General features: G+C 43.1%; 1 protein-coding gene and 1 long non-coding RNA gene across 7 annotated transcripts in view; one reads left to right on the forward strand and one right to left on the reverse strand.

Annotated features, from left to right (window-relative positions):
* Positions 1–23,926, forward strand: part of CCDC60 (coiled-coil domain containing 60) — a 204,410-nt gene that overhangs the window by 114,304 nt on the left and 66,180 nt on the right. For all 3 annotated transcript variants that reach the window (XM_003832402.4, XM_055096246.1, XM_055096245.1), the window contains exon 3: positions 20,977–21,147. In XM_003832402.4, the coding sequence (XP_003832450.2) occupies positions 20,977–21,147 (171 nt within the window). The remainder of the gene's footprint in view (positions 1–20,976; positions 21,148–23,926) is intronic.
* The window catches only part of LOC106635409 (uncharacterized), a 281,598-nt gene that overhangs the window by 63,227 nt on the left and 194,445 nt on the right, over positions 1–23,926 (reverse strand). The gene's annotated exons all lie outside the window — the stretch shown is intronic.

Below are 23,926 nucleotides of genomic sequence, written 5' to 3' on the forward strand. Positions count from 1 at the left end.
AGGGAGACCAATTAAGAGGGAGTGGCCCTTGTGCAGGGGAGAGATGATGACAGCTTGATTTTCGAACAAGGCAAACTGAATTGAAAACTTTTGTTACTCAGCCCCATGGTGGGCAGAGTCCTGAAACAAAGCAAGGTCCAGCCAACATGAAGGGAGGGGAACCACTGAAGGACTTAAAACAGGGATGCATTTTTCCACAAGATGTACATCTGCACCTTTAGGGAGATAATTGGTGCAAGGTGGAAGAGCAAAATCATTTTGGCCATTACATTGCCAAGAGTTTTGAATTCCAAAGCCCCAGCTAAACATATCTGTTTAGCTGTTCAGTTCCTTAAGAGGTGTGTAGGGTGATAGGGGGTTTAGAACAAAGTGCCTTGCACTAGGAATCCAGAGACCCCCACCCAGCCCCACCCCAACCCCTGCACCATTATTGTCCTAGGTCTGCCTGTAATTTGTCGTGTGATATGTCGCCTCTCTGGGCCTCAGTTTCCCCATCTGCAAAATGGGGGCTTGGGGCTTTCCCCAAGGGTCTTTTCACTCCAAAATTCTCAGTCTAGCTTCTGATTCAGGTCAGAAAAATAATCCCTAATGCCAAGCCATGGACATCAGGAGTGGAAGTCTCCGGCCCTCAAATGCCATCTAGAATGTAGATTCTTTGGCGGCAAAGTCCAAATCCTCTCAATTTTTGTATCTTTCCTCAGCATGGCACAGCACCTTTTACACAGTCAGTGTCCAATAAAGATATCAGGAAGGAAGGAATTAAATGAATTGCATTCAAAATTAGGCAGAACACATGGAAATGGGATTGGCAAGCAGTGAAGAGATTTAGATTAGATAAATACTTACTGAGAGTACATTTGTGAATCATGAGAAATGTTGCCTGAAGATGTTGGTCCCTAAGTTTAGAGATAGATAAGAATAGAACTGGCCCTCACCAAGAGATCAAATTACCAACATCATCTTTTCTTCTTCACTGAATCAACTAGCCATTTGATCAAAAATAGCATTAGGTCCCCACAATGCGCCAAAGGGATGAGGAGAGGGGTGGAAGAATGAGTATAATATGGTGTCTGCCTCCAAGGAATGTAATTTCTAGAGATTCGTTTAGCCAAAACTCTGAAGCTGCTTTGCATAGAGATATAGCTTTTTTGCATCTTAATTTCACTCATCACCTACTCATCTATGGGCGTATCCTACACTGATGAGAGGGCTTGCTTTTCTAATTGTGGCCCTGACAATTAGCAATAATGTGATTAGGTGAAAAGAACCAGTCCTCCCTCTTTATAAAGCAGTTTTGAATATCCAATTTTGAATTGTACTTTCTCTTTGCATGGCATGTTTTAAGACCTTCCAAACTGATTTTGCATCTATTTTCTGATTTTTTATCTTTCACAACTACTCAGATAAGACAATATTGTCTTGAAGAATGGCTGAGCAAGACAGGCTTAGGCCCGAGAACCAGTCCAGACTCTGTTCCACCCAGACTGGGTACCTTTGCATTGATCAAGTCACTGAACCTCTTAGCATTTCAGTTTCCACACAATGAAATGAGGCTAGCAACACTACTGAGGGTTGCCTTGAAGGATTGTTTTCAGAAGTTAAAGAAATCAGTAGCTGCAAAAGCTTTCTCACAGTTACTGGCACACGGTAATGAGTCATATTCTAGTTGTGATGATGGTGGTGGAAATGGCGATAGTGGTGGTGATGGTGGAAATGGTAGTAGTAATAGTTATTCATTTCTAGATAACAGAACAGAGTGGTTCATAAGTCTGTCTAAATCCCACAGCAATTTTTTGGTAGAGTTAGAGTTAGAATTTGGCTTGTTTTTTTTTTGTTTGTTTGTTTGTTTGTTTTAGATGGACCCTCACTCTGTCACGCAGGCTGGAGTCCAGTGACGTGATCTCGGCTCACTGCCACCTCCACCTCCCTGGTTCAAGCAATTCCCCTGCCTCAACCTCCAGAGTAGCTGGGATTACAGGCACGCACCACCATGCCCAGCTAATTTTATTTTGTATTTTTAGTAGAGACGGGGTTTCACCATGTTGGCCAGACTGGTCTCGAACTCCTGATCTCAGGCAATCTGCCCACCTCAGCCTCCCAAAGTTTTGGGATTACAGGCGTGAGCCACCATACCCAGCCAGAACTTGGCTTTTTAACTGACATTAATGTATATCCCACTTTGGCCTAAACCCTTAGATTTTATTGTAATTTACTGTTATCAGCAATGTCTTCCTATGAAACATCCTGTGTGTTCACAGGCTGTGATATGGGATCTTCAGATTCTTCTTTCCATTTCTTTATCCTCCCCTCCTCCCTCCTCCTCCTTTTCTTCCATCGTCATTTTCTTTAATGAAGATCTGAGATAGACATTAAATCAAAGAAGAATTAAGAAAAGAAAACCATTTAAAATAATTAGAAGGCTTCTGCGTGTCATTTCCTATCCAGCAAAGCAGAGGTTAATTCCTGGGCCCCTTAGCTTAATACATTTCATTACTTACATGATAACCAAGCATTTTTCCTACCACCACTGGCACAGTGGACTCACAGACCTTTGTGAATTACTTCATAATGCAATTTACTAAATCCCCAAATAATTGTAATCTAATTAGACTGTTCTTCCCATCACCCCCAGAGAAGAGAACCTCCTAGGCTCACCACTTGAACTAAGTGCCACTTCCCAGAACTCTGTGGGGCTTACAGCCAAACCACCATCCTGGTCGTGTGCAAAGCAAGAAAGTTGTACCAGAAGGCATTCATGGTGATGACTACAATGAAGAAGAAGAAGAAAGAAGAATGAGAAAGAGGAGAGGGAAGGGAAGAGGAGAAGGAGGAGAAGGAAGAGGAAGAGGAGGAGGAGGAGAAGGGAAAGGGGAAGAAGGAGAAAGAGAAGTCGATGATAATTTGATGATTGTGATGATGATGATGATGATGATGATGATGAAAAATAAGAAGAAAAAAATGATGATGTTACCATGTATTGAACAGCTCCAATGTGCTAGGCACCATACTAATTGCCTCTCATATATGATTTTCAACAATGTCCCAGGATGGGTATTAATGTATCCAAATTTTAAAGGTGAGGAAAGGACATCTCAACGAGGTAAGATGAGTCACAGACATTGAGTGATAAGGAAATCATGGCCAGTTAAACCTAGAACAGACCATTTCCAAAACCAGTGTATTTTTCTCATGTAATACTTTGGAATTAGCCTGCCTGTGTTTAAATTCCAGTGCCACCTCTTACTAACCCTATGGTCAGACTATTTGACTTCTTTGAGCCTTAGTTTCCTCATCAGCAAAACGGGGATAATAGTACTTACTTCATAGGATGTTGTGAAAGTTTGATGAGATAATGCATATAAAGTGCTTAGCTCAGTGCCTCACTCAAGCCATCACTATAGAGAGAAACCTCCTGTTTCTCTCTAAGTGCCACCACCCCCTCCTGTCCCAGCCCTCATTTCTTACAGGCTCAGACTCACCTGTTGCCTATTTACCAGCTGCCCTGGACACCCTCAGTGGAGACTCTCCCAGGCCAAATTCTCTTGACAGAGTTTCATGTTTCTAAGTTTCCTTGTTACTACCCAATTATCTAAACCAGCCTCTCCCAATATCCTTTTCTGGTCCATGGCCATTGATTTAGCCAAGGACAATAGCATTTTAAATGTGTGAATTGTGATAGTTTGGTCAAGAAAAAAGAAAGAGGCAGAGAAAGAGATATTGTCTCTTGGAACTGTATTCTGCTGCATGGTAGCAGAGCCCTGAAATCACTACGGCTTAAACAAAATAAAGAATTACCTCCCTCACATAAAAAGAGTTTACATTTGGATGAAGGTGATCTAGTACTGGTATGGCAGCTTCCTGGTCATCCAGTACCTGGGTTCCTTCTAGGTTTTATCCACCATCCTCCGTATTTGCTTCCATCTGCCAGAATTCCTCATGCTCAGAAAATGGCTGCTGGAGCAGCTTCCGGCAACAGAAAGGAACTGAAAAAGGGGCTAACGGGCATATGTTACCCAGCTTGCCAATTTCCTTTAAAGACTTTTCCCAGAAGCCTCTTTAAATGACTTGTACCTCATTGGCCTAGCCTATCTGGAAAGGCAGCTGGGAAATATAGTTTTTGTTTGTGGTGGTTGTTGTTTGATTTTGCTTTGCTTTGCTGGTTGTTAATCTAGGCATATTGATGCCCATGATAATGTGGTCTATTACTAAAGAAGCTAGGCAAGTTGATACTTGGTAGGCAACTGGCACTTTCTGTCATTGGGAGCAATAGAGAGAAGTAGGGAAGGAAAACCAAGTGCTGATAGCCTTCTACATGCCAGAGTCTTACTTCAAGGAGCCCACAGACAGTAGGAAAGGCAGACAAGTCATTCAGCAATCACCATGTAGTGTGCTGAGTGCAATAATAGGAAGTACATAGGTACAAGGAGCTGTGGGTGCACTTGACCTAGCCTGGAACTGAGAGGAGAGAAGGGAAGAGGTATTGAATGACCAACAGTTGATAGTTTTACCCAAACCTTGAAGGACAAATAGAAATCAAGCCAAGTGAAGACAATGGAGAAGATGCTGCAGAGAGAAAGAAAAGCATGTGCAGGCGGGGCACAGTGGTTCATGCTTATAATCCTAAATTTTTGGGAGGCCAAGGAAGGAGGATCACTTGAGCTCAGGAGTTTGAGGCTGCAGTGAGCTATGATGGCACCACTGCTCTCCAGTATGGACAACAGAGCAAGACTCTGTCTCTGAAAAAGAAAGAAAGAAGCAAAGAAAAGAAAAAAGAAAAGAAAGAAAGAGTGAAAGAAAGAAAAAGAAGAAGAAAAACAGAAGAAGAAGAAAAGGAGGAGGAAGGAGAAGAAGAAGGAAGGAAGAAAAGAAAAGGGAGGGAGGGAAGGAAGGAAAAGAAAGGAAAGAAAGAAGGAGGGAGGAAGGAAGGAGGAAAGAAAGAAAGAGAAAGAGAGAGAGAAAGGAAGGAAGGAGGGAGGGGAGGGAGGGAGAGAGAAAGAAAGAAAGAAAAAGAAAGAAAGGAAGAAAGAAAGAAAGAAAGAAAGAAAGAAAGAAAAAGCATGTGCAATTTCAAGGGGGTAGAGAGATGCAAAGGAATGGCAGGGTGAATGGTTAGAGATAAATCCAAGATCTTAGAGGACATTGCTAGGAGGAGAAGGAAGGACTCAGGACTTCACCCTGAGAACAGTAGGAAGCCATTAGAGGATTTTTAGCATTAAGATAGGAATGATGAGATCTGCCTTTTCAAAAAAGCCCTGGGGCAGCCAGGTGGCCAATAGGAAGGAAAAGACCTGGTGGGAAACTACCTAAAGTAAATGATGGTTTCTGGCTAGGTTAAGGAAGAGAGTCAACTAATATTCAGAAAATAGAGTTGACATCACTTCATGATCAATTAACTGGATATGAAAGGGGTCAAAAGACACAAGTGTTACAGGACCCCAACACTTCCTGGGGGTTTCTGCACTACAGTCCCTTCATGGTCACTAGAAAGATGTTACATGAAAGGGGTCCCGATCCAGACCCCAAGAGAAGGTTCTTGGATCTTGCACAAGAAAGAATTCAGGGCAAGTCCATAGCATAAAGTGAAAGCAAGTTTATTAATAAAGTAAAGGAATAAAAGTAAAGCCCCAAGGGCTAATGGTTGCCCATTTTTATGGTTATTTCCTGATGATATGCTAAACAAGGGGTGGATTATTCATGCCTCCCCTTTTTAGACCATGTAGGGTAACTTCCTGACATTGCCATGGCATTGGTAAACTGTCATGGCGCTGATGGGAGTGTAGGAGTGAGGACGACCAGAGGTCACTCTTGTCGCCATCTTGGTTTTGGTGAGATTTAGCTGGCTTCTTTACTGCAACCTGTTTTATCCGCAAGGTCTTTATGATCTGTATTTTGTGCCTACCTCCTATCTCATCCAGTGACTTAGAATGCTTTAACTGTCTGGGAATGCAGCCCAGTAGGTCTCAGCATCATTTTACCTAGCCCCATTCAAGATGGAGTTGCTCTGGTTTATACACCTCTGACACAAGCAATCTTTCTGTTCTACATTTGGAACAAACTTGTTTTTGCCACCCTAGAGTGATTTCTAAACAGCACACTTAACCTTAGCCAAAGAAACACCTTAGGTTCTTCCAACTCAAACGGAAGTCTTCTAGGTGCATGTGTGCACTTTGCTCAGACCCAAGAATTTTGCAAAAGTGCCAGAGAGAATAAAACTGAAGCAACTAAAGGGACTTCTCCTCCACTGAGAGTCAAATTTTCTGAGCCATTATAAAAGTTCCAGTAGCATCTTTCTTCCATCCAATTTATGATCAAAAAGAACCCATTAACGGGTCTTTCTCTTTGGGCTGAGTCATTCAGAAAGGAGAGAAATCCATCTGAAACTTGATCTGAGAGGTGAAATCCTGACCCAGCAAATTTCCCATTGTTGGGCATTACAATTAGCAAATGACCCAGGGATAGCAAGGAGATGTTTGGATGTGATTTAATAAGAATGTGGTTGCAATAAGCACTCAGAATATGTTTGCAATCAATTTGCTGTATACACAATATGCTACCAGAGCAATCTTTTGTGTACGTAGTTGACCTTTATCTCTGGCAATCTTGTCCTATAAAGAAGAGTGAAATCCTCCATTGCAAATCATTAGCACTCAGGAAATAGCTTTAATTTGCATGCTGACAAAGATATTAACTTGGTGGTTGGCGGGGGGAGAATAATACAACACATCCTTTTGTCTGAAAGGCAGTTCAAAATCTGTGTTGTGACTACAGTTGACTGAAGTTCAATTACTGTAATAAATGTATTCCAAATTTCATCTCAATTGCATTTGCATTTTAATGAATGATTCTCACCTTCTTGTCAATTTGGCAGCCAGGCTAGATTTATTAAGTTATTGTATAAACAGGGCATTCTAATGCAGGAATTTAAATGCAAAATATTTGCTTGGTGCTTTTGAACTGGGGCTGCGTTATTAATTTGCCTCTATGGGTTGCCTGAAAATTCAAGAACTTAAGGATGGTGTTTCAGATCCCTTCATTCCATCATTTTTGCCCTCTCTTCCTCTGAAATCAATATGTCTGGGTGGGCTGACAGAGCAAGGCCTGAGCCAGCCAGATGAAGTGGGCTCCCCAAGCCTCCAGCCTCAACCAATTGGGAATAAACTGATTTATTTGCTATTATTTGAAAACAGTAAAATTTGTTAAGTGAAAATTTCCCATGTAGGCAATTCCCTTCTGCAAGAGCAGGACATCCCTGAAATCAGATTGCCAAGAGTGTTTGTTCATCTTAATGTCATTCTGCCTTTCCCGTCAAAGCACTCCTGGCTTTATAGCCCCATATTTCTTGTAGGCAGAGCTGGAAAATGTAAGTGAAAACCAGCTGGATGTAGAGCCATAATACCATTAAAAGTTTTTATTTATTTATTTATTTTTTTAAGTACATCTGGGCTCTTAGTTTTTAACACAGTGATTTGTGGTAGTTAATCCCATGCCCCCCATAATAGAAAGGTTGAACATGAGTTTCCCTCACTGCCTCCCAAATCTTCAATACTCTGCAGCTTCTTGTGAGGTTCCTGAGAAGAGGGCTGGGAAGGTCTGTTTTGGGTGATGTTCAATCCTAGTTTTCTTTAGGGCCCTTGGGAGGGAGGCTGATTCAGGTCATGGGAGATGTATTCAGGCAGAGTGCCCTCAAGATAAGAATGTCCAATAGAGAGATTTGTTTTGTTTTTGTTTTTGTTTTTGTTTTTGAGACAGAATCTCACTCTGTCACCCAGGCTAGAGTGTAATGGCATGATCTCGGCTTACAGTAACCTCCACCTCCTGGGTTCAAGCGATTCTCTTGCCTCAGCCCCCCGAGTAGCTGGAATTAAAGGCACCCACCACCATGCCCAGCTAATTTTTTGTATTTTTAGTAGGGACAGAGTTTCACCATGTTGGTCAGGCTGGTCTCGAATTCCTGACCTCAGGTAATCCACCTCCGTCGGCCTCCCAAAGTGAACCAAAGTGGATTACAGGCGTGAACCACCACACCCGGCCAAGAGATTCTTAGAGAACTTCTGAGATTAACTGATTGCTAGCATGTGGCAGAGTTTTAGTTCAGACTTGCAGGAAGGGGACTAGCCTTCTAGTAAAGCCAACTGGAAGATTTTTTTTCTGGAAAGAGTTCCTTTCAATAGGGGGGAAAAGGTATCCAGACAAGTGCATCTCAAACTTCAATGTGTACATGAATTACCCGAGGATCCTGTTAAAATGCAGATTCAGATTCAAGAGGTCTGGGGTGGGGCCCAAGATTCTGCAATTCTAACCCAAACTGCCTTTGCAAAAATTATGACAGTGAGAAAAATCTGACATAGGAAAATTATGACAATAAAAGAAATTTGACCTAACTGATTCCATCTTGCTTCTAACCTCCAAGATGCCCTTGTTCATTCCTGGGGGTGGATCTAGGTAACCATAGTAGGAATCTAGTTTCAAACAAAGATGATTTGGAAAACTAGCAAATTAGCCACAAGATTAGAAATTATGGCTCTGGAGTCATACAGCCAGAGGCCACAAGATTCCTAACCACCCCCATTGCTCCTGTAGATAACAACTCTATTGTAAAACCTATGACAGGTGTTCAAGGTATTTTACAGACCCTGCATTCTGATGGCCCTGCTTGCACTACCCAGACCAGTAAACTGGTTCATCTGGTCTTGTGCCCCCCAACCAGGAACTGACTCAGTGCAAGAAGATAAGCTTCAACTCCCTATGGTTTCATCTTGGACCCAAAAAATTAGCATTCCCCATTCTTAAGCCCCTGCCCACCAAGCTATCATTAAGAAATCCTAGACTCTGAATTTTCAGGGAGGCTGATTTGACTATAATAAATTACTGTGCTGTCCTTCCACTTAGCTGACTGCATTTATACAACTTTTTCTCTATTGCAATAATGCTATCTCAGTAAAGTGGCTTTATCTGTGCAGTGGGTAAGATGAACCCATGGGGCAATTACACAACAAGCTCTCACGTGATGCTGATGCTGCTGGACCACACTTTGATTTGTAAGGAACTAGATAGCATCACCTGAAGTAGGAGTGGTTAGTTAATAGTTAATAGTCTTGTTGTAAGTCTGTCAGGTCAGCACCACGGGTAAATCCAATGCTGCAGAAAAGACTCTTAATCTCACAGAGAATATCAGAAAATTGCTCAGATATTTTATCACAATTGCTAGATACTTCTCAGAAGGAGCTGTTAATTACATCATGCTCCAGGTCCTACTCCAGGCCATCTTTCTTAGGTCTGAGGCAACTTCTTTCTTAATACTATATTTTATCATGTCTAAGAAGCACATTTTTTGCACATTTTATCATCTCTGAACTTGGAATGCAATGTACAATCATGTCTTAATTTAATTGACATGTGTTTTTGTGTTTTCTTCTTTGTGGTTCATAAAATAATGATGCATTTTACAATGGATGATGCACCAGTCAGCTATTTTCATCATGATGCTGTGTAACAAGCTGCCCCCAAACTCAATGACTTTCAACACATATTTCTTTCTTGCTCCAGCCTTCGCTGAGCTAGGCTAGAATTGCTGGGTTCAGAAAGGTCTGTTCCATGTCTTCTCACTCTTCTGGGTCCGTCGTGGATTTTGTTCACACGGACCCAGCTGAGAAAGCTCATTTTATGTGTTCATTCAATTCATATCTGCTAATATCCCATCGACCAAAGGAGACACATGTCCAAGTCCAAATTCTGGACACTGAGAAAATACATCCCAACCCTGAATGTAGGGAATGGGAGAGGAAGAGAGTATTTGCTCAATAATGACCTAATCTGCCACAGATGGTGCTTTGGATTGGGTAAAAACATGGTCTAAAGGGGGAAAAGGTAAGCCATTTGTTCCTATTCTACAGACCTAGAAATGAAATCTGCAAAATAAACAGCCCAGAGGTACATAAACTCAAAGCCTTAAAGCTTTCTACTGAACATACCTATGCTTGGAGCATGCAATTAGACAGAGAGAAATTCTGGAATCAACCCTACTGGCTTCCAATCTCTGCTTGGCCACATTCCAGCTGTTATGACCATCATTTACCTAACCTTTTCTCTGTTTTCTCATCTGTAAATCACTCCAACTTCTCAGGACTGTTAAGCAAGCTGACGATAATAACAACCGCTTCCCATTATGGAGCCCTATGTACTAGGCACTACAGTAAACTCATTATCTTTACTGTCTCATTTAATCCTCCCAATAGCCCTTTGAGGAAGGAACTAATATTTTCCCCATTTGAAGATGAAGGGGTTGTGATTCAGAGAGGTTTAAAACCACCCTAAGGGAATGAAAAAGTAGAGTCCAGCCAGAGGCAATCCCCTCTAACACCTTCCCATCACCCACACTGCTCCTCAAGTCCAAAGGTGCTTAGAAATGAAACCTAGGCTTCCTTCCTTCTGTCCCTTTGGTCTGTCTTGCCCGAGCCCTGCTGAGAATACTCCTATTGCTGCAGTAAGCATCCTCTCATCAGCTCACACACAGACTCCCATACAGAGAACATATGTCCCTTAATAATAACAACCCACCCTCTCCCGTGCACTGGTTGAGAAGAAATTGTATTGGATAGAGAAAACTTCCCATTTTATAATCTGCTTTTTCCTCCTCTTGCCTGATGCAGTTAATTATTTTACTCCCCATCGTTCCTCTTGTGATGTTAGCCAGGGGAGTTTTACATCGCACAAAGCAGTGAGCAGGAGGCCCCGGGTGAGTGGATTTAAAGGCGAAAACTGCTCTTCCCTGCAAATAGCTCCCTTCACACAAATAGCCTGGTAATCAGCAATAATGATGAAGAAAATGTAGGGAACACACAGGGAATTAAATGAGAATTTGCTAAAATATTAAGCGTTTTTAAATGGGCCTCCGCGGTATCAAGGGAGCACTTCCCAAGCTCGTTGAATGAACATCCTGCAGCCTGAAGTTCCCAGAATAGACTGGTGTGTCTGACATGAAGGCCCAGACCCTCCCCCTAACCACATTCATCTGTCACTCGGGCCTTTCCAGAAGATCTGGCAGCTGGATATCTGACTGCCTTGCCTGAAGAGGGGCTGAAATTCCACCAGAAGATTTGCTTGCTAGGTTTCTCAAATTGTCCAACAGTGACTGCCCTGTCTCTTTCTGTGGAGTTAATTGATAAGACAAGCATTTATCACTCTATTTGTATCTAGGGGTTTGCTACAGACTTGGCTTTTTACAGTATGGTCCCTGTACAGCTCCTTGAAAGAAGTCTCTTCCTAGTTGCAACACCAGGAACAGCCCAGCATCTCCTAAACAGCTTTTTAAAAATCTTCAGCCATTAGGAATCACATTAGGATTGTGTTTACCTCTTTGCCTCAGCCACTAGGATGCTCAGGGCCAAATTTATGCACCAGATTATGTGGCATGGGTTTTGTTACCTGTCTTACCTGATTTTGGTTTTCTTGGTTTTTTCTGCCTTCTGCCTGTCTCACTTAAAAAAAAATTTTTCTTGTTTCTAATTCTTTTTAGAATAAGAGCATGAATAAGTTGAAAAAAATCTCTTACCAACTTGTTAATAACTACAAAAAGGTAAATGACTGAGATGCAGAGGTAAAGACTGAGAATTTTTTTAGAGACAGGATTTCACTGTCACCCAGGCTGGAATGCAATGGCACGGTCATAGCTTACTGCATCCTCAAACTCCTGGCTTAAGTGATCCTCCTGCCTCAGCCTTTCAAGTAGCTGGGACCATTGGCATATGCTACCATGTCCAACTAACTTCATTTATTTATTTATTTATTTGTTTATTTGTTTATTTATTTATTTATTTTTGAGACAGAGTCTTGCTCTGTTGCCCAGGCTGTAGTGCAGTGATGCAATGTCAGCTCTCTACAACCTCCACCTCCCAGGTTCAAGTGATTCTTGTGCCTCAGCGTCCTGAGTAGCTGGTACTACAGGCGCTTGCCACCACGCCCAGCTAATATTTGTATTTTTAGTAGAAACAGGGTTTCGCCATGTTGGCCAGGCTGGTCTCGAACTCCTGACCTCAAGTGATCCACCCACCTTGGCCTCCCAAAGTGCTGGGATTACAAGCATGAGCCGCCACGCCTAGCCTCAGTGCCTGTTCTGTTCTCTGCCCCTAAAGACCACAGTCTGTCTCAGGATCCAACAGGTCACTCTGACAGCCTTCCAATCCATGAGAGAATCTGGACAACAGCAAATCCCTGGCACCTACCAGTCAGTGATAAACCACCCTAGTTAGTCCTTGACCCAGTGGCTCATGGAAACTTCAAGATCAAGGCCCATGCTGGTGGGACTTCCGAAAGGACAGAGTGACCAGCCACATCCAGAAACATCCTGACCATCTACCAACCAGCGCAGTGCACAGCTGAGCTCTACAGTGAACTCACCACTTGGGTTCGGACCTCAGCTCTGCTTCTTTCCAGCTCTGTGACCTTGTCTTTCCTGACCACAGTTTCCTTATCTTCAAATGGAAGTGATAATAATAGCACCTAAAACACAGAGTCATTGTGAGGACAAATACATTAACACACATGCCCAAGAATGGAGAGATTAGGAGAGTGAGGCACAAAACTGCTGGTAAGAAGCACTAAGGTCTACCGCAGACGCGAAATCCCAACAGTGCCGAGTTCACCTTAAAAAGGGCTCTTATGTGAATGCTTTGCAGCATCTCAAGTGTACACTGGAAACACTTGAGAAGTCTCATTGAAGTCCAGTGGCAGAGAGGGACCTCTACAGCTCTGTTCTTATGGCCCTGCACATGAAGATGTTAGACTGAGTTATTAGAAATGAGCTTCTTAATTCAAATGGTAAAGTCTATGGCCTCCTGGAGTAGGACCCTGGAGTAAAGGAGTCGAGAGGCAGGTGCCCAGACCATCACTGTTACCTGGTTCTCCCTACCTTTCCAGCTTAGGACACAGCCCACCCTTCCTTCTTTCCTCTCTTCCTTTTTTCCTCCCTCCCTTCCTTGCTTCCTCTTTCCTTCCTTCTTCCTTTTTTCTTCCCTCCCTCCCTTTTTCCCTTCCTTCCTCTGCGCCTGGCCCAGAGATTTATTTAATTCGTAATTGGTTCAAGGAGCAAGAACTTTATTCAAACACTTGGAATCAGCAGAAAGGAAAGCTGAATTTCCTGGGGGTTGGACTTCAATGTATGAATTTGGGGAGGACACAACTGAATCCATAGCACACACATTTCAGGATCCAGTAGGTTGCAGTTTCTGCACATCATCATGTAATATTTTGCCAGACTTGGGTTGCAAGAGCAACCCCCCACCCTTCCTTACTTCCTCTTTCCTTCCTTCTTCCTTTTTTCTTCCCTCCCTCCCTTTTTCCCTTCCTTCCTCCTTCCTTCCCTCCCCTTTCCTCTTCCTCCCTCCCTCCCTTCCATCTTTCCTTTCTTCTTTTTCCAGAGAAGAACCTTTCTGTCAAACAAAAGTCTTAAGTAGAACACTGTAAACTAAAAATAAAATCCTAAGCCCCCTCCAACCAGCTGAATAGACCCCCTCTTGGCCAAGGGAACCCCAGAAAAACCTTAAAAACTGACTTCTTGGCCATGACAAGATGGGAGGTCAGACACACCTCATTATACTCCGTCCCTCTTGGAAATTAGCCACAACAGCTGCCCAGCATTAATGTTAAAATAGAGATCAGAAGACTGATGAAACTGACTGTGACAATAAGATACCAAATTATAAACAGGACCTAAAGCTACACTGGACAAGTATTAAGTCATGCAGAACTACAGGTCACTCCGATCCAATGTATTATGTCTTGCTCTTGCAACCCAACTCTGGCAAAATATTACATGATGATGTGCAGAAACTGCAGCCTACTGGATCCTGAAATGTGTGTGTTATGGATTCAATTGTGTCCTCCCCAAATTCATACATTGAAGTCCAACCCCCAGGAACTTCAACTTTCCTTTCTGCTGATTCCAAGTGTTTGAATAAAGTTCTTGCTCCTTGAACCAATTACGAATTAAATAAATCTCTGGGCCAGGCGCGGTGGCTCATGCCTGTAATCCCAGCACTTTGGGAGGCCGAGGCGGGTGGATCACGAGGTCAGGAGATCGAGACCATCCTGGCTAACATGGTGAAACCCCGTCTCTACTAAAAATACAAAAACAATTAGCCAGGCCTGGTGGCGGGTGCCTGTAGTCCCAGCTAGTCAGGAGGCTGAGGCAGGAGAATGGCGTGGAACCCGGGAGGCGGAGGTTGCAGTGAGCCTAGATCGCACCACTGCACTCCAGCCTGGGCGACAGAGTGAGACTCCATCTCAAACAAATAAAAATAAAAAAAATAAATCTCTGAACCCACCTATGACCTATAAGCCTCAGCTTCAAGATATCCCACCTTTTTTTGGGTGAAACCAATGTAAAACCTCTATGTATTGATTTATGACTTTGACTGTAACTTCTACTTCTCTAAAATGTATAAAACAGACCGGGCAAGGTGGTTCACACCTGTAATCCCAGCACTCTGGGAGGCCGAGGCAGGTGGATCACCTCAGGTCAGAAGTTCAAGACCAGCCTTGATAACATGGTGAAACCCCGTCTCTACTAAAAATATAAAAACTAGCCAGGCGTGGTGGTGGGCACCTGTAATCACTCAGGAGGCTGAGGCAGGAGAATTGCTTGAACCCAGGAGATGGAGGTTAGTGTGAGCTGACACGGTGCCACTGCACTCCAGCCTCAGTGACAGAGTGAGACTTCATCTCAAAAAAAAAAAAATGTATAAAACAGAGCTGCATTCTGACTGCCTCTGGGCCACTTACTCAAGGCTCCTTGGGCTTGTGTTTTCTCCAGACCATGGCCACTCATATTGGCATAAACCTCTTTGGAATATTTTACAGAGTTTGGTTTTATTTCCATCAACAACACCAATTTCTAAAACATGCAAAGCCAACATTTTGGTAGCACACATCGTATTATATGATGTCATATAACATTTTATTCAATGGAAACGAAACTTTTCTTAGTTTAAAATCGTACTTGCTCAGAGCCTTTGCACATGTTGTTCCTGCTACTGGAATACTCTTCCCCCAACAAGTATCTGCATGGTTTACTCCCTTACCTCCTTCACATCTTTCTGCAAACATCACCTTCTGAGTGAGGGTTTCACTGACCATCTTTTTCTAAATGCACTGACACCCCTCATCCCTGGCATCTCGTCCCACTTGCCTGCTCTGTTCCTCCATAGCAGTTGGCACTTTGGGTACCATTTACTTCTTAGTTTTGAATCTGTCTCCACCCTCTGGAATACAAGCTTCATGAGGGCCAGAACTCTGCAGCTATTTTGTTTACTGCTGCATCCTCAACACATAGTGCTTGGTACGTAATAAGCATTCACCAAATATTTGTTGAACATTTTCATTGAACGGTTGATAATGGTGCAGTTATTTAGGCAAACACACAAATTGGAAATTGGGATTAATCCGTGTAATAAAGAATCTGACTCCATTCTTGATATTTGACTACTGATGGATTTCAAGCTCCAACACTCCATCCTCACCCACCACACCATTCCCTTCTGCCCTATTTCTGGGCAAGTTGATAAGAAAGCCCAGGTGCACCCTCCTTTGATGCTGGTGGGAAGTTCAAATCATCTCCAAATGTGGAACCACTACCTCACCCCCTAACCACCATAAAACCCCAAGCCACTGGTCCCTTCCTGCTCTTTCAGGCAGTTTGAAGACCTGCTTGGGAGACTTCTCTGCTCTCCCCAGAAAATCTAGTTATGTGAATAATAACCCATTTCATATTCTCTTGATGTGTGCATTGTGTTGAGGTAGGAGGTGGGACTTAACACCAGAGGTGGGCCTTGGACACCGGACCAAAGTGAGAACTAGCTAAAACAGGGACAGGGAAGAAGCACCTTTCCATAAGATATGTCCATCAGTTTACCATTGCCATGGCAACACTCTGGGAGTTACTGCCCCTTTCTATGGCAATGACACAATGACCCAAAAGTTACCACCTTTTCCCTAGAAATTTCTGCATAAACTACCGCTTATCCTACATGTAATTAAAAGTGGGTATAAATATGACTGCAAAGCTGCCCTGAGCTGCTGCTCTCAGCACACTGCCTGTGGGGTGGCCCTGCTCCGCAGGTGCAGTCATGGAGCAGTAACACCGCCTCTTCAATAAAGCTGTTTTCTTCTACCACCAGCTCACCCTTGATTCTTTCCTGGGTGAAGCCAAGCACCCTCCTAGGCTAAGCCCCAATTTTGGGCATGCCTGCCCTGCATCAGTATCAGTCTTGACTTCTGAACAAATTTTCAGTGAAGGGTCTGTTACAGATTGAATGTTTGTGTCCCCCCACCAAATTCATATGTTGAAATCCTTACCCACCTCCCAATATGATATTAGGAGTTGAGGCCTTTGGGAGGTGATTAGCCTCCACCTTTGTGAATGCGATTAGTGCCCCTATAAAAGAGACTCTGGAGAGCTCTCTAGCTCTCTTCCCTCCATGTGAGGCTTCAGTGAGAAAATGGCAGTCTCCAACCTGGAAGAGGGACCTCACCAGAACCCAATCATGCTGGCACCCTGATCTTGGGCTTCCAGCCTCCAGAACTGTGAGAAAGAAGTTTCTGTTGTTTAAGCCACCCAGTCTATGGTATTTTTGTAACAGCAGCCAAAGCAGACTGAAACAGAGTCCATCCCATCTCTGTAAAGTGGCATGACAATGAAAAGCAGTTGCTGTCACATCAGTCTCACCTCCCAGGTTATTTCTGCATTTGCTTTGTTTGTGCTACACACAGAAAAATCCTCATGTGTGAAGTTAAGAGGCTGCAAACGCTAACAGTTTTCTTTTTATCAAGTTCCCTTGCAGCTTCAGGACTCTCACCAATTCAGAAGCTCGAAAGCAAAATGGAAGCATATTTTTGTTTCAAACATGAATTCCACCTCATATTAACTGCTCACATTCCTAAACTTAAATATAAAAGCCAGGCAGCCAGGCATGGTGGCTCACGCCTGTAATCCCAGCACTTTGGGAGGCCGAGGCGGGTGGATCATAAGATCAGGAGTTCAAGACCAGCCTGGCCAATATAGTGAAACCTCGTCTGTACTAAAAATAAAAATAAAATAAATAAATAAATAAATTAGCCAGGCGTGGTGGCACATGCCTGTAATCCCAGCTACTCAGGAGGCTGAGGCAGGAGAATTGCTTGAACTCAAGAGGTGGAGGTTGCAGTGAGCCGAGATTGCACCACTACACTCCAGCCTGGGCGATAGAGCAAGACGCTGTCTTAAAAAATAAAAATTAAAAAAAAAAAAAAGCCAGGCAAAAGCACCTATAACTGACAATATGGCATTACTAAGTGATAACAGGTTACCCACTCATTTGCTTTTGCACAATTTTATACATAAGGAAACTGAGAGTTTATTTTGCAATGACAAGAACATGAGCTGAGCAGATATGACTGATCCTTGCCTGCAACTGACTGTCTGGGATGGATATATGACATGTGGCATAAACATCCAAAAAATTTTACATGAGCTGAGAAGCAGGATTTAAATTTAGAAAACATTCAGTGGTAATCTTCCAGGAGCACATTCATAAAGAGCAAAAATACAGCATTTTATTGAGTCTAAACCACCATCAAATCTAAGATATGCCACTAAAAAGAAAAATTAAACAATGAAAAGAATTTTTTATTTAAAAAATTTAACATAACAAAATAAAAACACTGTCAATTAAAATAAGATGGTTCTTTCTTATCACTTAGAATTTTTATTTTGTAAAAATATTTTAGGCCAGGTGCAGTGGCTCATGCTTGTAATCCCAGCATTTTGGGAGGCTGAGGCAAGAGGATCACTTGAGGCCAGGAATGTGAGACCAGCTTGGGCAACACAGTGAGACCCCCATCTCTACAAAAATTAAAATTTTTTTTAAAATTAAAAAATATATATATTATTTCCTAATTTTTAAGAAAAGCTCCTTTTTTACCTACTTAAATAATTTTTTAATATTCCATTTATATTTATATATTCTGTTCAAACCAAAAGGAAAACACAGGTAAAATACATTGGTTAAGGTATTCCTCAAACTTCTTCACATTCAAAGCCCAACTCTTCAGAATCACTCTTCCACTCAGAGTCAACAATGTCCTGTGGAACATTTCTTAAGAGGATGCTCCTCTGTTGTCTCCAAGATTTCTTCCCAGCTGCAGACCCAAGTCTGAAAGTTTTTATAATGGCACTTTCTTGCTTTTTCAAAAAATTTTTTGAGATGGAGTCTCACTCTGTCACTCAGGCTGGAGTGCAGTGGCGTGATCTCAGCTAACTGCAACCTCCGCCTCCTTGCAAACTCCGCCTCCCGGGTTCCAGTGATTCTCCCTCAGCCTCCCGAGTAGCTGGGATTAGAGGCACCCGCCACCACCCTGGCTAATTTTTGTATTTTCAGTAGAAACGGGGTTTCATCATGTTGGCCAGGCTGGTCTCAAACTCCTGACCTCAAGTGATCCACCCGCCCCGGCCTCCCAAAGTGCTGAGATTATAGGCATGAACAACCACACCAAGCCTACTTCCTTGATTTTATAAGAATATGTCAAAGAAAAAGACTTTTCAGACTTCAAACTCCTGGTCCAGTGATTTATTGCCCAGCGGGGGCAATTGTGCAGTCAGGCTACCAGGAGTAACAACCAAATTTAAACCTATAGAGGCCACAACAACTGCAAAGCAACTGCCACGTAGCTGGCAGTGATTGTGAATGGCCAATGATTGTAAGACGCAGTTTCACGTCAAGGAAGTTGAGATGCGAAAAAATGGGCCTTTCAGAATTAGTGAACACAGGCCGATGCAATAGAAATGTACAAAATGAATTGATCTAGCATATAACAGAATGTTTTGTGTTGTGGGTGTTGTTAATAGCTTTAATAGCTGTTAATGAAAACTCAGACATTTGCAGATTCCTGAAGCATTTTTACATACAGTCCAAGCAATTCCCAAATCCAGGCTCACTTAAGAACCCAAGGCCCTGCGCCATGTTTCCTGCCTGCACTGTCGGCTTTAGCTCTAGCCACTCTTCTGTGCTCCAGTGTTTTAAAGATAGTTATAGTTCCCTAAAGAGGCCATCATCAGACTCACCTTTTTGTATTTACACCTGATATTCCATCCACTGGTATGCCATGTCCCACTTTGTTCTACTGGTGAATTCCTACTTAGCCTAAATACTACCTTCTCCAGAAAGCCTTCCAAGATTTCTCTAGGTTCCTATAGCCCTTTGGTACATTAGGTTGAGAGTATCTGTTTGTGGGTGTTCTTCCTCCATGACACTGTGAACTCCTTGGGGGGTAAATGTTTTATCTTATTGCTTTGTGCAGCCCCGGTCCCCTGAACTGCTCCCTGGAATAGCAGGTTCTCAGCCAAGGTCAGCTAGAGGAATGAATGAATGAAATGTTATCACTTAGCTGCCACCCATGTGATGTGATTTGAAAAATGCTGGAAAATCCCAACCTCCCGCCTCCCAGCATATTCCCAATGGACATTTGTAAGAGTCCCCCGATGAAATGAAATGCCCTTCATAACACCTTAGCTCGTCTTAGCAAATAAGCAGGGGTCAACTAATCATATGAGTCTGGCCATGACAGCTGGCTGGGAATATTCCCATGCAAAACTGAGCACAAGAGAGACACGAGAGGAGAGGAAGAGGCCACCTTCAAACAGGGAAAGAAAATCCTACTTTCTCCAGGAAGAGGTCTTCAGCCTCCCCCTAGTCTCAATTAGGTGCCCCCTTCCCCAAAGCCCGGAGTCCTGCCTCTCCCATTACCCTGTGCTATTACTGACATCATGTATCTCTCTCTCTCTCTCTCCTACTGAACCATGAACCCTGAGGGACCCAATGTCTTGTTCATCACTGTATCCCCAACAGTCAGTACAATACCCAACACACATTGCTTGCTTACTAGGAATTTGGAGAAGAAATAAAATTGATGGTTGCTTATTAGGAATTTGGAGAACAAATAAAACTGAATTTGAGAACCAACATTTACATCTAGGAACAAAGTGGGCAGACAGAAAGAAACATGTAGACACCTCGGCATCACTCCTTCTCCACCACAGGGCTGCTAACTCCAACCCCAAGGTGAAGACTGGCAAAGCGCAGGGAGGTGTGTAGCCCATCACGACTGAGAATGTCTTCACATCAAGCCAGCATCAAGACATCTGATTAGGAAATAGTGGTTGAGTTGGCATGAAAAGAATTATGAAGTCCCAACATATGTTACTTGACACAGCAAGAACCCACACATTAGTACTTGAACTTCTGTAGCAGTCATGCTCACAGATGTGAGCATTTAGGCAAATCAAAGAGAGGGCAGCCTTAGCCAGGAGCCTAGGCCCTTCAGTGCCTGCTATGCCATTGATTTTCATGGAAGAGCCCATCTTCTGTGCCAAGCACTTCACTGCTGACCCCTTCCCATGCATGATGGTATCTGATCCTGCAGGCTGTGAATTGTTATGTTCATTCCACAGCACCTAGCAGAGTGCCTGGTGCCGTAAGTGGGCACTCCATAAACATTTGTTGAGTGATGGGATGATGAAGGAAATGAGGCTCAGAGAGATTCAAGGACTTGGCCAAGGTCTTTAGTACAAGGTGGATCCAGAATTCAAACTCAGGTCTGGCTGAGTCTGGAAATCTACAGGTGGGAAGGCTCCTGCCCTGCAGGCACGAGGGCACGCTCAGAGATTATTGGTCCCAAGACAATAAGAGTCAACTCATCTTTTTTTTAAATTTGTGTCTCCCTCTCCTCCCTCCCTCTCTCTCTCTCTCTTTCCTTCCCTCTCCCTCTCTCACTCTCTTTCTCTATTTCTACCTGTTTCTTTCTCTCTATCCCTCTTTATCTCTCTTTTCTCTTTCCTCTCTCTCTTTTTCTTTCTCTTTTTCTTTCTCTCCTTCTCTTTCCTTCTCTCTCTCTCTCCACCCTCCCACCTTCCTCCCTCTCTCCCTCCTCCTCCCTGCATGTCTCCAGCTTTTTGATCCAGTCTGTGAAGATAGGCCGTGGATATTTTGCTATTCTGAGGGAAGAGACTGCAAAGAAAAAGAAGCAACAACAACTTCAGAAACTGAAAGAGGAGGAAAGAAATAAATTCCAGCCAGCCGAAAAGATCTCAGAAATCCACTATGGGGACACCTTATTGAGGTAAGTGGATGCAGTAGCTGTGGCACTGAAGGTTTTGGGAATGACCATTGAGAGTGAACCCTGCCTGGTAAGGTCAAGCGAGGGCAGCTATCTCAGAGCACGTGCCCCTTCTCAGCCTGGCATCTAACACCTTCTTTAGTGTGGTCCAACCAACCTTGATAGCCTCGCTTTCTGGTATTCGCTGGAATATCTTCCACTTATCACTAACCACTCAGCTTAAATGCTGCTCTCTCCGAATACTTCCTGGATTTCAGTCCAACCATCTCCTGCACCCATTTGCACTCCAGGTCCCCATAATACGTGTTTATATGCTAGTTTTAGTCCACATCAGTATCTCTGTTCCATACCTTCAGTGGCAGCCCCAGGGCCTGGCTCATTGTCCACAGAAACCAGGTGCATAAAAAATGCCTTTTTTTTTTTTTTTGATATGGAATCTCGCTCTGTTGCCCAGGCTGGAGTGCAGCGGCGTGATCTTGGCTCACTGCAACCTCTGCCTCCCAGGTTCAAGCGATTCTCCTGCCTCAGCCTCCCAAGTAGCTGGGATTACAGGTGCCCACCACCACGCCTGGCTAATTTTTTTGTATTTTTAATAGAGACGGGGTTTCACTGTGTTGGCCAGGCTGGTCTTGAACTGCTGACCTTGTGGTCTGCCCGCCTGAGCTTCCCAAAGTGCTGGGATTACAAGTGTGAGCCACCACGCCCGGCCTCCTTTTTACGTAAAGGACTTTCCCCTGGTTGGAAAAGGACTATCAATAGACTGGTCCATTATGAAATGCCCATGCATATAATAATAGTAATAACCAAAATAACAATAAAAACAGATGATGATGTTTACTGTGTGCTTTATGCACACCTATTCGGCTAAATTTCAAAACATTCCTGAGATAGGTGCTATCATTGGCCCCATTTTAGAGATGGAGAAATGAGGCTTAGAAGTTAACTAATCTCCCCCAAGGTCAGTAGTTAGAAAGCAGCTCTGAGTCCCAAACTTAGTGGCACCAAAATCCATCGACTGCACCATTTGGCGTGGACAAAATCCTGGGATACTTTGAGCTTGTGCAGACTGAATGAGGCACAAACCAAGGATGGAAAGGAAGTGCCAAGGCAGCCAGGGAGGAAATGCAGGGTAGAAAAATAGCCTGCAGCTGTAGCCACTCTCCTGTGAGCGCAGCTGTTGCAACCCTAGCTACATATTAGAATCATCTGGCAAGTTTTTAAAAACACCACTGTCCAGGTCAGTTACATTAGGCTCTCTAATGTACATTAGCTGTTCATAGATTAATTTTTTTTATTTCAATAGTTTTTGGGGAACAGGTGGTGTTTGGTTACATGAATAAGTTCTCCAGTGGTGATTTCTGAGATTATGGTGCACCCATCACCCAAGCAGTGTGCACTGTACCCAATGTGCAGTCTTTTATCCCTCACCCTCCTCCCACCCTTCCCCCAGGAGTCCCCAGAGTCCATTATATCATTCTTTTGCCTTTGCATCCTCATAGCTTAGCTCCCACTTATAAATGAGAATATATGATGTTTAGTTTTCCATTCCTAAGTTACTTTACTTAGAATAATGGTCTCCAACTCCATCCAGATTGCTGAAAATGCCATTATTTTGTTTCTTTTTATGGCTGAGTAGTATTCCATGGTGTATATATATAAGTATATACATACCACATTTTCTTTATCCACTCATTGATTGATGGGCATTTGGACTGGTTCTATATTTTTGCAATTGTGAATTGTGCTGCTATAAACATGCATGTGCAACTGTCTTTTTCAGACAATGACTTCTTTTCCTCTGAGTAGATACTGAGTAGTGGGATTGCTGGATCAAATGGTAGTTCTACTTTTAGTTCTTTAAGGAAACTCCATACTGTTTTCCACAGTGGTTGTACTAGTTTACATTCCCGAAAAAAAGTGCTCAACATCGCTAATTATCAGAGAAATGCAAATCAAAACCACAACGCAATACCACCTTACTCCTGCAAAGAACGGCCATAATATAAAAAGGAATAGGTGTTGGCTTGGATATTCATAGAATTTTTTTAAGTTCCCCTAAGCGAATCCAGTGTGAAGCCACGGTTGAGAGCCGTTAGGCTAAGGCTGCCTTCAGGAATCCAAACTGCCAGGTCATTTGCCAAAAATGAAATGGAAGCCACAACAGATACCCACTTTCCTCTGCACCATTTCCCAAATTCTGTTCTTGAGAATGTTAATTTACAGAATGTGAATATGTGCTTCTTATAAACAAGGGTCCTGTCAATGGAATCATGTATTATGTGACTCTTCTGTGTCTGGCTTCTTTCACTTATAGTGCATTTGAAGTTCATCCTAAACAGAGAGCAGATTGTTGGTTGCCAGATGCTGGGGGCAGGGGAAATGGGAAGTGACCACATGGGTCTGGAGTCCCCTTTTGGGAGTGATGAAAATGTTTTGTAACAAGAGGTTATGGTTGTACAACATGATGCAATGTACTAAATACCACTACATTCTACTCTTTAAAACAGTTAATTTTATGTTCTGTGACTTTCACCTTAATAAATTTTTCTTCAGGCCAGGCGTGGTGGCTCACACCTGTAATCCCAGCACTTAGGGAGGCTGAGGCAGGAAGATCACTTGAGCCCAGGAGTTCAACACCAGCTTGGGCAACATAGAGAGACTCCATCTCTCTTTAAGGAAAAAAAAGAAAAATATATACAATTTTTTCAAGTAGAACAAGGATTCTTGTCTATGAGGCCTGGGGTATTGAGTCAGAGGAGAACAGGACCTCTTTAAAGCCCAG

Source organism: Pan paniscus, chromosome 10, assembly GCF_029289425.2.
Source record: "Pan paniscus chromosome 10, NHGRI_mPanPan1-v2.0_pri, whole genome shotgun sequence".
Classification (NCBI taxonomy): Eukaryota; Metazoa; Chordata; class Mammalia; order Primates; family Hominidae; genus Pan; species Pan paniscus.